Raw genomic sequence first — 13,898 nt, 5'->3', positions numbered from 1 at the left:
GTTGATATTTTGTTTATTCAAATTTAATTTGCCAAAACGAACCAGGCACAGTCTGTTTGCAATGATCTTAATTAACTATGTGAGATGTTTTACAATTCCACCCCCAAAAGCTTTGTTTACAATTTATTTTCATTTCTCCAAACCAGCCAAGGTTTCACCAAGCATTGTTTTCTTGCCAGACAACAATTTTAATGGGGTGGGGGTAGGGGTGGGGAATGAAGTAAAGTCATGAGAAAATTCTCCTGGGTAGCTCCTTTCTTTTCCCAAAGTGCAAAAAAAAACAAAAACAAAAACTATGAGCTGTCACCTTAATTCACTTAGAGGCTGTCACTTAAATAACTGCCATTTACAATTTCTTTTAAAGGTTACAAGGCATTTTATATCAACACTCTCACTTGAGTTCTCACAACCATAACTGCCTCATGGACAAGAAAACCAAGATCCAAAAGTAAGTGACTCACCCAAGGTCACCCAGCTAATCAGCATCAGATTCAGGCAATGGATGGCCAATTCCCTGACTCCAAGCTTAGCAGACTCAGAGCACTAGGGCCCCTGCTCCCTCCCCCTCATCTAAGGTCTCTCCACAATACCAGCAAGGGCACATTCTTTAAGATTAATGGTTATGCTACATTTTCTCAAAATAAATCTTCATCTTATGGTCCTTATCTTAACTACATTCTTATCTAAAGGATAAGAAGAAAAACTGTGCTATTAGGTGACTTTCTGAGCTAGGGACCTTGGTTTAAAAAGGCCAAAGTCTCCCACTTTTAATTCTGAACTCAAGCTCCTTCATTTGTAAAAATCAGCCTAACACCCTCTGCCCATTTCCCAGAATTGCTGGGATAATCAAATAAGACAACACATGCAAAAGTATTTTGTAAATTAAACTGCTATAGACTTTTAAGGTCCCCTAAACCCCACAAATTATTTTGAAAAGGAATCATACCTAAGTCAGCAGAATTCAGTTCAATCCAATGAGGTCAATGTTCATTAACCACCTACCATGAGCAAAAGTATCATTCAGGGCCCTGGAGCTGGCCACTTGCATCCATATTAGCAAAAAAAAATCTTTTAAGAACGTGAGGAATAGTGTTTAAATTTAGGCACTGAGGTTTAGCAGAATGCAATGCAAATCCATCACAATAAGTATTATTTACAATGTCTGCTTTATAATATAATAAGCACTATTGACTCTAATTCTGTAATACATTTCCCCCAAGTATCTATGGGCAGTCAAGTGGCACAGTGGATGGAGTCCCGGGCCTGGCATCAGGAAGACTCATATTCATGAGTTCATATCTGGTCTCAGATGCTTACTGGCTGTGTGACCCTGGGCAAGCCACTTCCCCCTGTCTGCCTCTGTTTCCTCACATGCAAAATGAGCTGGAGAAGGAAATGGCAAACCACTCTAGTATCTCTGCCAAGAACACCTCGTGCACAGTATTGCTGTGCAATGGTCCATGGGGTCAGGAAGAGTTGGGCATAACTGTAACAACAACAACAAAAAACCATTTTAAAGACTCCCTCTGAACCTTCCAGAAAAAAACTGAAAATCAACTATATCCATCATCTAAAAACAATTTTTGGTTAATTGCTTCAATTTGCACCACCTCTCCCCACCTCCCCAGACATGAAAAACCCGTAAGAATGACAAACTGTCTCCTAACTTTCCTAGCTTTCGTCTGACTAACCACCAGTATATGCTATCACCATCAAAAACATAAACAGGCTTCGTTTGCATTAGGGAGAAAAGAAGGAAACAAGTATTTATTAAGCAAGCACCAATAAGTGCTTCATGAACAACTTATTTGATCCTTACAACAACCATAGGAAAGAGGTGCCATTAATATCACGCTCATTTTGCCGCTTAGGAAACTGAGGCAAACAGAGGTAGTCCACGTGTCTGAATCTAGATTGGAACTAGGGTCTTCCTGACTCCAGGTCCAGCATGCACCACCTAGCTCCATTTTGATGCACACTATCCTTTATAAGTTTTGTGACAGAAAATAGTCATGCAAGGCATAAGGATTAAAAAAAAACACCATACAAATGAATAAAGAGGATAAACAGAGGGATTAAGAGAACATATTCTTTAAGGACAAGCGAAAAGGTCGAGGCCACTCCAGGAGGGGCAAGTAGAGGGAGCCCTGGGACTGGCCATGAGCAAGGACCAAGCATCTTATCTGATTGGATTTGTATCTCCACCCCTTGGCACAGCACTCGCAGAGAGGAAGCACTCAATAAACCCTCTTCCGCTAATTAATATTCATTCAGAACAATTTAGAATAAATGAAAGCTTTAAAAGAATCATTCAGAAAAATCAGTAGATGTGTGCTAAGTACTAATTGATTACGGTTAAAGGTTCGAATCTAGACCTCCCACTGAATGTCCGGCCAACTAAAATAAAAGTTTTCAACCGTGAACAGTCACTCAGCTGCACATTCAGTGTTTCAGGTAAACCAAGGGCCAAGCATGTAGCAGAAGAGGCTGTGAGTAAATGAGAAGAGCAACAGGAAACCCAAGAATAATTCACAAAATTCAAATGGATTTTTTTAAAAAGAGGCTCCTGAAAAATGCACTTCCACTATCCTTCCTGCACCATCTAAACTAGACATTCTTTCCAAGTTATTCTAGATCCATATTTTGTTGTTGTTTTTTTTTTTTTGAAGAAAAAGGTCACATTAAAAAATAGATTCCATTTTCCCAGGTGTTGACAACCTAATACTTTTCCAAATAAAACTTTAAGGTAATGCAAGAGGGTTTTTTTTTATGTTTTTCATTAAAATTGACTGTATTTTCAGCATTAGCAGCTAAATGGAAACACTGAAAAAAAAGGCAGAAATTCTTTTTCTTTTCTTTTTTTTTCAGAAGGGAGAAGGCAGGGCAATTGGGGCTAAGTGACTTGCCCAAGGTCACATGGCTAGTTTTGTGTTAAGTGTCTGAGGCCGCATTTGAACTCAGGTCCTCCTCACTCCAGGGTCAGTGCTCTATTCACTGTACTGCCTAGCTGCCCCAGACAGAAATTGTTTAATCATTTATCATATCCATTCCAAACAGCAGTTTTTCTCTGGGGGGATGAAGTACTACCCAGATGGCAAGGAACATTCTGGAGAGGAGGTCATTTGTTTGATGCAGGGGGGAAAGCACTGTTCTGGGGACAAGGAGATCCAACTTTAAGTTATAAATAATAAGGACTGTTGTTGTTCAGTCATTTCAGTTGTGTCTGACTCTTTGTGACCCCATTTGAGGTTTTCTTGGCAGAGACTGGAGTGGCTTGTCATTTCCTTCTCCAGCTCATTTTATATATGAGGAAATTGAGGCAAACAGGGTTAAGTGACTTGCCCAGGGTCACACAGCTAGAAAGTGCCTGAGGCTGGATTTGAACTTAGGTCTTCCTGTCTCTAGCTCAAGGCATTCTATCCACTGGCCAGCTAACTGCCCTAATTATAATGACAGCTAACATTTGTACAGTGCCTGCTATGTATCTTGCACTCTGTTAAGCAAGCATTTTACAAATATTATCTCATTTGAGAATCATGACAACCTGAGAGGTGGTGCTATTATGATTATCTACATTTTACAGAGGTAACTGAACTCTGCGATACTGAAGGTTTCCTTCCAGGTCTAAAATCCTATAATTCAATAGAGAGCCACATCTGGAGGTAGGGGACAAAGCCCCTCATAGTCAATTTGTTTGAAAAGAAATTAGATTCTTGGGAAGTTCCACCACCACCACCAGTGATGGGGTGAGTGTGTGTATGTGTGTGTGTGTGTGTGTGTGGTTCTGACCAAAATGGCTACTCTTATTTCTGGGGCCATTAACAACCACCAGTCAAGAATGCTAATTTTAACATTGGTGTTGGCTTTTTGGGAGGGTGCCTACAATCTGAAAGGTAAGACACTTTAGAAGGTTCTGGTTGTCCCATCTAAGCCAGCATTAAACTTGTTAAGCACAGGAAGTTAGGCTCTATCGAGTTATTTCTCTCATCAAAGTTCCAAATTATTTAGTCATCACTGTCTGTATAGTTAAAAGACCCTCAGGACAAAGTACGGAGGGAAAGAGATGTAACCCAATTTGCCAGCCAAAGGCAGCTAGGTCACAGAGCAGAGAGAGCCCTGACTGAGAGTCAGGAAGAGGCGAGCTCACATCTGGCCTCAGCACTTGTCCTGTGTGACTCTGGGCAGGTCACTTAACCTCTCTGTTACCTCATTCACTGTAACTGCAAAGCGGGAATAACAATAGCACCCAACTCCCAGAATTACTGTGAGGATCAGATGAAATGTCTGCAAATCATTTAGTGCAGTGCCTGGCACATAGTGGGTCCTAGAGAAAGGCTTACTTCCTTCTCACTCACTCTTGACCTGATTTCTTCTTCTTTTTTTTTTTTTTGGAGGGGGGAAGGCAGGGCAATTGGGGTTAAGTGACTTGCCAAGGTCATACAGCTAGTAAGTGTTAAGTGTCTGAGGCCACATTCGAACTCAGGTCCTCCTGGTTCCAGGGTCGGTGCTCTATTCACTGTGCCACCTAGCCTCCCCAACCTGATTTCTTAAAGAATCTTAGTCACCAAATTAAACATTAGAAGAGACCTTAGAAATTGGTTTTTTTTTATAATATTTTATCCCAATCACATGTAAAAACAATTTTCAAAATTCTTTTAGAAATTTTGAGTTCTAAATTCTCTTCCTCCCTCCCTCCCTGAAATGGCAAGTAATTTGATATAGCTTATACATGTGCAATCATGTAAAACACATCTCCATACTTAGAAATTATCTTGAAGCAGTATGGTATAGTGGAAAATAACTCTGGACTTAAAGTCAAAAGAGATCTGGGTTCCTTGAAACTTACTCACCAGCTAACTACCCGGCTGTGTGACCATGGGCAAGACACACTTCTCTGAGACTGCTTCCTCAACTGTGAAATGGGGATCATGAAATAATGCACAGAGAAAGAATGAGTGCCTACTACATGCCAGGCATGTACTAAGCTCTGGGGATGCAAAGAAATTCAATTCAATTCAAGAAATATACATTAAGCACCTAAGATGAGCCAGGTAGGCACTATGCAAAGTGCTAAGGATACAAAAGGAGAAAAAAGACAGTCCCTGTCCTCAAAGAGCTTACAATTTAATGGAGGAGACAACATGCAAACAAATATACACAAGGCCAGCTCTATCTCTATACAGGATAAATAGGAAATAATTAACAGAAGGGAGGCACTGGAATGAAGAGGGATTGGGAAAAACTTCTTGTAGGACATGGGAGTTTGTTGTGTGTCTTTCATTTTCTTTTCTTTTTTTTTTTTTTTGCTTTTGGGAGGGCAATTGGGGTTAAGTGACTTGCCCAAGGTCACATGGCTAGTTTTTGTGTTAAGTGTCTGAGGTTGGATTTGAACTCAGGTCCTCCTGACTCCAGGGCCAGTGCTCTATTCTCCAGGCCACCTGGCCACCCCTTTTTTTGTTTGTTTTCATTTTCAAAGAGGACCAGTGACATCACAGGGTGACACCTTGATTCATTTGTGAATTGGATTTAAGCGAGCCAGAGTTGCACAAATTCATCAGCCTCACTCTCTTCCAGAGTCTTAGAAGCCTAGTGGCAAGAGGAAAGTCAGGATGACCAGTGATGGCCTGGGATGCAGCAGAAGACCTTGGAGTCTTAAATGCACGACCAGGTTCTAAGTTTTCCACGGCATTTGCTTCAGCTGCTTAAGGCTGATGGAATAAATTGCTCTGTCTGCCCATTCTGCCCATTAGCCCATCTGCCAAGACAGTTTATTGGAGCATAGCTGTTGGGAATGCCCTAGTTTTTCAGAGCCAGAGGTGAGAGCTAAGTGCCAGGTAGACACCAAAGGTGGGTGAAAAAGGCTCAGCAAGCCCTCACACTAGACGTGCTAGTCCTCCCTGAACACCCACATACCTCAGCGGGATTTTAATTGATAGTTAAAGGAAGCCAGGGAGGTCAGTAGTCAGAATGGATGAGGGAGAGAATTCCAGGCATTAGGGACAAGGCAAAAGACAGTTCCCTCAAGGAGCTCACAGCTTAATGAGGGAGACAACAAGCCTCTATGCAAACAACTATGTACAGATATAAAACTCAATATATATGCCAACAATTATTGATGTGTCCAACCCACTCATTTTACATCAAACAACTGAGGCCCTGAGAGGTAAAGTGACTTGCACAAGGTCATCCTGCTAGATAAAGGTGAAGCTAGAATAAGAAGCTAAATGAGTGGCATACTTTGAATATTTTTTGCTAAAACTGCATTAAGTGATGGGCATTTGGGTGGGAATTTCTAATGACAAACACAAGACTTTAGAATCAAAATAGTAACTAAAGCAAAACCAACTGAAGCAAACACCCATCAGAAGAGCTACCCCAGTAAGTCATAATGACATCCACTTTACCCAAGGTTTAGATAAGTTATCAGCCAAAACCCAACTGTTTATTGAATACGAAAGAGGAACTAGGCACTAAGCTAGATGCTCTGTGTGCCTGTCCAAAGTCACACAGCCCGTGAGCTGGGGAGCTGGACTGAAAATTCTAAGCTTATTCTACCACATCGTCTATTGACTGGGTGTGGTAACCTAATACTGACTTGTCATAGTCAACATCATCATCATCATCATCATCATCCCCCCAACCAAAAGGATAGCTGCCATTTAGACAGCTGCCCCTTTCCTATATAATATGGAAAAAATTAATGAGCTTTTTTTTCATCTAAATTCATTTACCTATAACTTATCCTCTTTGGTTTAACTTAAAATACTAGGGGTTTTCAGTTCTTGTATTTGGCCAGAAAGATGGATTTCTGCACCAGACATGAAGGCTGCAATCTGATCTTTCAGCATCAGCGGCTGCCGCCGCCGTTCCCACCCCTCCCCTTTGCTTCTCTCCCCTCTCACAGTGGGCAGCACACCAAGATGCCAAGATTACACCCAGGGGAAAAGCAGAAGGCAATGTATCTCCATCAAGAGGGAGTCCAGATCTCAATGCGATGGCTGCTTTTAATTCTGGAGGGCATAAAGAGAGAAGAAAAATAGTACAAATGTCTTGCTCAAAGGCCACTTTCAGACTGCCTGCCCAGAAGCCTGCTGCTGGCAGGGCTCCTAGACAGTGAGGGGCAGCCCTGGGGTCACACTGCAGCCTCCCTCCCAGTGAGGGAGAACTGGAAGAAGACTCTAACTCAATTCCCTGGGCTGTGCTGAAGGATGGATATTATCTACTGACAAGCAGATCATAAAACACAAACTTCAAACCCATTTCAGCTTACATTTAACCCACAAGTGAGCTAGAGTTGGAGAATTATATCTATTCCTACCTACAATCTCATCCATAATTTTCCACAGACTCAAACCAATTCTCTCTGCTGTCATCCTCTGTGATAATGGAAGCCAATGGGGAAATAGAGAAGGGGAGAGAAGGGAAGGTAAAACATATCTTCATTAAGTTCTAGAATAGATCTCAATTCTTATGCCTGACTTTTCATTATGGCAGGAAAAGAATAATTGTACATCTGTCTTATTCACAAATGAAGTTGGAGTTTAGGCTCCTGAACAGACTTAACATAAGCAAAGTTAATTCATCATTTCTGTTACCCACATCTTTGTATCGAAGAAAGAAAAGATAATATATCTTGTTTGTTCGATTTTATTTGGCAAATTAGCCCTAAGCAGTCCAAGAATCTTAATTAATCTATTAGGATCACAGGATTTCAAGCCCAAAGGCCTTAGAACTCATATGGCCTTACCCTTCACCTTACAGATGAGGAAGTCCCCAGGAGGAGAAGCAATGCAGCCAAGATCTCAAAGGTATTAAGTGGCAGCCAAGACTCAAACCCAGGTTTTCTGCCTAAAAATCCAGTGCTATCTTCCACCATACCATGGCAAAAGAGCCACCTTCTTCTCTAAACACAGATGCTACCAAATACAGAAGCTAGATTGATTATACTCCCAAGACAATAAAAACAGCAGCAATCAATCTGCGCCAGTCCTTCAAACAGCAAGCTACGCAACCATCATTTCTTATTAGCATCATTAAACTGTCCTAAAAACTTAATAAGAAGCTATGATAGTAAATCATTAACTAAATACACTTGATTGCAAGCCATGCCATAATCCAGGGTGCCCTGAAACCCTATCACTCCCTGTCTCCCCACAGCCAAAATGTTTTACTTCTCTGCATCATCGGGGACTAAGGACACCAGACTGAATGACTTACCTTGGTTAAAATGGGAAACTTGATCATTTTGTGGTAGCTAAGAATTGGAAATCAAAGGGATGGACATCAATTGGGGAATGGCTAAACAAGCTATGGTATGTGATTGGAATGGAGTATTATTGTACTATAAGAAATTACAAGTAGAAAAAACTAGAAAAACTTACAAGAACTGATGCATAGTGAAGTGAAGAGAACCAGGAGAAAATTGTGCATGGTAATAGCAATATTGTTTGATGAAGAACTATGAATAACTTAGCTTCTCTCAGCAATACAGTGGTGCAAAACAATCCCAAAGGACTAATGATGAAGCATACTATTAGCCTCCAGAGAAAGAATTGATATAGTTTGAATACAGACTGAAGCCTGCTATTTTCACTTTCTTTCATTTTTTTTCCTTGAGTCTTCTTGTACAAAATGACTAACATGGAAATGTTTTGCATAACTGCATGGGTATAACCTTTATTTGATTGCTTACTATCTCAGGGAGGGGGAAAGGAGGGAGGAAGAGACAGAATTTGGAATTCAAAACTTTAAGGAAACATTTTTAAAAATTGGGGGAAAAAGATTTCAAGCTTAAGCTGGGAATGAAGGGCTTCAGGGCCTCTTTTAAGACTTTGGGGGTTTAGCTTCCTCTGATAACCTCTTTATCTATTTAATATCTAAAATTGTTAAATCCAGACTGTAAGCTTCAGGTATTAATGTAGAGCACTTTCCAAATCTTAAACCACTATATAAATGTTAGTACTAGGCAAATGGGGCAGCTGGGGCAGGAAGACCTGAGTTCAAATTCAGCCTCAGACTCTTTTTTTATTTGGTTTTTTGTTTGTTTGTTTTTTGCTTTTTGGAGGGGAGAGGGCAGGGCAGTTGGGGTTAAGTGACTTCCCCAAGGTCACACAGCAAGTTAAGTGTTAAATGTCTGAGGCTAGATTTGAACTAGGGTCCTCCTGACTCCAGGGCCAGTGCTCTATTCACTGTGCCACCTAGCTGCCCCAGCCTCAGACTCTTACTAGCTGTGTGAGTGACCTAGGCATGTCACTTAGCCTCTGTATACCTCAGTTTCCTTATCTGTAAAATGAGCACCTACCTCTAGGAACTGTTGTGAGGATCAAATTAAATAATAATTGTTAAGCACTTACAGCTCCCAGCACATAGTGAATGGTATATAAATGTTTGCTATTAACTTCTGTTAGTTATGATTGTTATTATGTGCTAAAGCAGCATGCATGCCCTTTGGCCATCAGAAACCAGAGAGTGGCAAGAATCATGGAATTTTATTCCTAAAAAGGCCTCAGCCAGTCTTGGGATCATAGTTTTAGAGTTGGAAGGGACCTCAGTGGTCACCCAGCCTATTGCCTTTGTTGTATCATTATACCGTGACCCACACCCAGAAAGGTCACAAAGCGACATAGGAAGGCAGTCAGGACTAAATCCAGGTCTACCGACTTCTGCTCTGTAAATTCTTCAGCACCTCGGTACAAACAGGAAATCGAGAGCAGCGTTGGCAATGCCCCACAGGCACTCACCAGGGTGACAATGGCACACTCAGCAGTCAGCTGGGCAGCGCTGAACAGCGTCCGAACGAACCGGTAAATCTGCTTTTGTTCTGGGTTGTGTTTGTCATAGTCTGGTGGCACTTCGGATTTCTGCAGAAGGAAATCATTTTCTGGTGACTCACCTCCAAACTCAGAGGGCAGAGAAATAATGAAGGTCTATCTCACAAAACAAGGCAGGGGTGAGGGAAGAAGATTACCGAAAGGGGGTGAAGATTTTCATCAAAAATATCTAAGAGCATCCTTCCATCTGTGTCCCTGGGGGAGAAAAAAAGAATGTAGGATTTTATCATCTACAAGAAAGTGTGCCATTCACAGTTATCAAAAATACATTTTAATTTTAGCGTATTTCAAAAAGGCACTGATGAAGTGTGTGACCTGAAGAAATGCCATCAGTGACCATTCAATAACCCCCTTTATGCCCGTGCTACAGGGAAGCCATCTTTATTTAGAGGTCCATGATAACAAAACCAATGATTCATACTTCAGAAATTGTACTAAGGAGAAAACTTGGGCCTTTTGTGCCCTGTAGATCCTTTTATAGATATGTGTAGGATGTTATTAGGGGTATGTGTGAATACATACACATGTATGCATTATGTGTGTGTTTTCTACTTGTGTATATGTATGCATATATGAATATATACACTGAACACATGAGTATAATTATATTTATATGCATATTTCTCTATATATACACACATGTGAATATGCCTATATATGTGCCCATGTAGGCATATGTACACACACATATATATATTGCAGTGTGTATGTGTGTGTGTGTGCATATCTATATACCCTAAGGAAGGAAACTCCAATATCTCCACTCTTTGAGTCCCAAGCAGCTCCTGAAAGGACACAGACTGGGGCATATGTTAAAACCACTGCTAAGCTGTCATTGGTGGGAAAGAAGTCATAGGCTATGAACAGCAAATGCCCCCAAGGATCCATTTGTGATTTTCACATTCAATTTAGCTAGTGAAATAATTCAGACTTTAACCTTGGTCTCTTTTTATACTGAACAAGATTACATGCATGACATGCTTAACTGATAAAATAGTGCCCAGATAACTTTCAAGATATTAAGCTTTTAATCAGCTTGAAAAATACAGACAGGAATACATCTACCCCACCCCCACCCTTACCCCTGAATACTTCCTGTTTGTTGTATTTTTGCAATAAAGTTGCTAACCTCACCTTAAATAAAATCCCTCTCACTCTTCAGTCAATCCCATAGCCTACATTTAACTTTTATGATATTGTTCCCCACTGAACTGTTTCCAGGAATAATATTTTACCTATCATGTTTTTACTAATCAATAAATCTTGTTAAGTGGGATATATCTATAGAATCCTTGAAGTTAGCACAATGGAATTTCTGTTATCTGTTCTTCCAAAATATTTTGGTAAAGAAAACCAGAGAAAGTATTCATGAGACTAAAAATTCTTTGATGGAAAGTATTATTTTGTTTCTGGCTTATATCTCTGCAGTAGAATTCCTTACACATAATTCCTCACATATAAGAGAACATTGGCAGCTATGTGGCACAGTGGATAGAGTATCTGGGCCTGGAATCAGGAAGACTCCTCTCCTGAGTTCAAATCCAGCCTCGACACCTACTAGCTGTGTGACCCTGGGTAAATCACATAACCCTGTTTGCCTCAGTTCCCTCATCAGTAAAATGAGCTGCTTGAGAAGGAAATGGCAAACCACTCTAGTATCTTTGCCAAGAAAACCCCCAAAGGGTCAGAGTTGGACATAAGAAGAGAACCTTAAAAATTCTTGGTCATAAGATAACAGGATCATAGACGCAGACCTGAAAAGAGGTTATCAGAGGTAATCGAGTCTGATCCTCTCATTTTACAGATGAGAAAACTGAGTCCCAAAGCTGTTAGGTGACTTTCCCAAGGTTATACAAGTAGTTTTAAGGGTGAGATCTGAACCCTGGTCCTCTGATGTGAGAGATAGTGTTCTTTTCACTGTGCCACATACAATTTGTATATATTTATAGGCAAACAGAAAATTCCCTCTCTTTAAAATGTTTGATTAAAGAATAAAAGAGGAAAGATGGCAAAACACATTCAGATGTACTACCTTGTGTTTATAAAACAGGAATTCCTAAGGGACTCAATTGAATTACTCAAATGAGATATGGGTAAAGCACTCTGCAAATCTTACAAGTCCCATATGAATGCTATTATTATTATTAAACTTCTGTTAAATATCTACCATGTCCACAGAACTGTGATAAACCAGAAATAACAAGATTTAGAGCCTTGCCCCCAAGGAGTTTACAATCCAGCATGGGAATCACACAAGTGGCTTTTGGTCCTGGTACAGAATCGATCACCTTTCAAAGAGGGTCAGCTACAGCCCACTTTGCCTTTGACACTGAATGCAAGCAACCACAAGCCTGATTTTAAAAAGTTTCAGCTAAGCATCAGTACCACTGAGGCAGAACATATCTAAAGGGAGTAAAGAGCCTCATTCTTCTCTTAACACACTAACAATGCCCCTAAATTTATTTTCTGGGTGGTATCTGAGTGACACAGTCTAAAAGCTCAGCACTGAATTTTCTTGGGCAGTTCAAAAGTATCTCTTCTTTTTTCTTTGAAAAGTAAAAACCTTTGAATATCCATCCAGGAGGTCTAGAAAAAAGAATAACATGACCTGCAGTTCATAGCATTGAAGGTGGAAGAAGAGATTCCCTAAAAGAATTTGGATGGGGCTTGGGAAATCAGAGCTGCAATGACTTTTGGGGGACGGGGTTGGTGGGGTGAGTGGGAAATGAATCTTTTCTTAAGCTCATATACACTGAATTCATCTTGTGCCTTTTTACCTCCTTTCATGGATGGATATTCCACTTAAAAAGCATTCTCTCTATCAAGCAAATAAACCTGTCACAAGCTCCAAGTTTCCAGTCAGCATAATTTATCAAGCAGAAACTGGGTCAGGAAGAGATGCCACCTCTTCCCCAAGAGACCTACAGGTTCTAAAGCTCAGATTTACCACACACGTTAACATCCTCTCCCCTCTCTCCTCATTGGTGTCTCTCCCAGATGCTCACCAATTGCACCCAGCTCATCAGTTACTGCTTAGCACACTACTTGGCATATAGAAAGCGCTTACTAAATGTTTGCTGCCTTGCCTAACCACTGCTAAGCTTTAATGGCTCATGTTACTATGAAGCTCACAGAAAATGCTTGGAAATGTTGCTGCAAAGTGTTTTTTGGAGGTTGGCACCTGAATGTTGCCAATAAGGCTACACTGTTCTTTGGGATTAAATGGTTAATCTGGGTAAGACTACTGGGAAATCTGGATAGGAATTTTTAAAAAAATAAGAAACCAGACAAGGCTTTGATTTTTGTTATGTTTTATTCTGTTTCATGAGACAATACTAAGACGTCCTGTATTCTGTAATTTTTAGAAATGATATATTTTCATGTGGACCTATGTATCATGGCTCATGATTACAAAACAGAAACACTTCGATATATGGAATATTTTTCTCATAATCAACTTCCAAATCTGGGATATCCCTCAGAATGAGCTATTTTATGACTATATATAAAACTGTAGTTCAAATTACTTTAAACTCTGTTTTCCTGTTAGCATAAAATGCCTACCAAAATTTCTTTATGAAGTTCCACAGTCTAAGAATATTTAATTCAATGTAATAGGAATAATCAGAGGTACCCAGTCTGATCTATAAGTGATGGTTACCCTGCAGATCTCTGGGGGAAATTGGTAGGCTTCATGTTAGTATCTCATCTTTCTTTCATTATGTGCATGGACTCCACCCAGTTCAAGTTATGGAAGGACCTATATGTGTGCTGAGAGGGTATAAGGAGTTAGAGAAAATTTGGAAATCCTATGAAAATGTGAATTAAAGGTACAAGTCCTATAGTCTGAGCAAGGAAAAAGGACAAAGATGATATTTTTAATATCTTGGGAAAGAAATTCATTATCCACATACCTGTTTTTGATGTGATAATATATTGCAAGCGCTACACTGTAAAGTAAAACATGAGAGTTAATGTTTTATTTTTTAAAAATCAGGAACTTAACATAAAAAGAAACATCATCTGATTATAAATGTCTCCATTTACATACCATCTCCCCATTTAGAA

General features: G+C 40.1%; 1 protein-coding gene across 3 annotated transcripts in view; it reads right to left on the bottom strand.

Moving 5' to 3' along the window:
- CCNY (cyclin Y) overlaps positions 1-13,898 on the bottom strand; it is a 310,615-nt gene that overhangs the window by 33,719 nt on the left and 262,998 nt on the right. For all 3 annotated transcript variants that reach the window (XM_069086526.1, XM_069086525.1, XM_069086524.1), the window contains 3 exons: positions 13,745-13,780; positions 9,968-10,025; positions 9,741-9,860 (listed from right to left, as the gene is read on the bottom strand). In XM_069086526.1, coding sequence (XP_068942627.1) covers positions 9,741-9,860; positions 9,968-10,025; positions 13,745-13,780 — 214 coding nt within the window. The remainder of the gene's footprint in view (positions 1-9,740; positions 9,861-9,967; positions 10,026-13,744; positions 13,781-13,898) is intronic.

The sequence above is a fragment of the Petaurus breviceps genome, unplaced genomic scaffold (assembly GCF_028583685.1).
Source record: "Petaurus breviceps papuanus isolate PSGF00001 unplaced genomic scaffold, PetGlider_PUasm1.0 178, whole genome shotgun sequence".
NCBI classification, from domain to species: domain Eukaryota; kingdom Metazoa; phylum Chordata; class Mammalia; order Diprotodontia; family Petauridae; genus Petaurus; species Petaurus breviceps.
The sequence above is the reverse complement of the archived record's forward strand: the minus strand, read 5'-3'. Positions and strand labels throughout refer to the sequence as shown.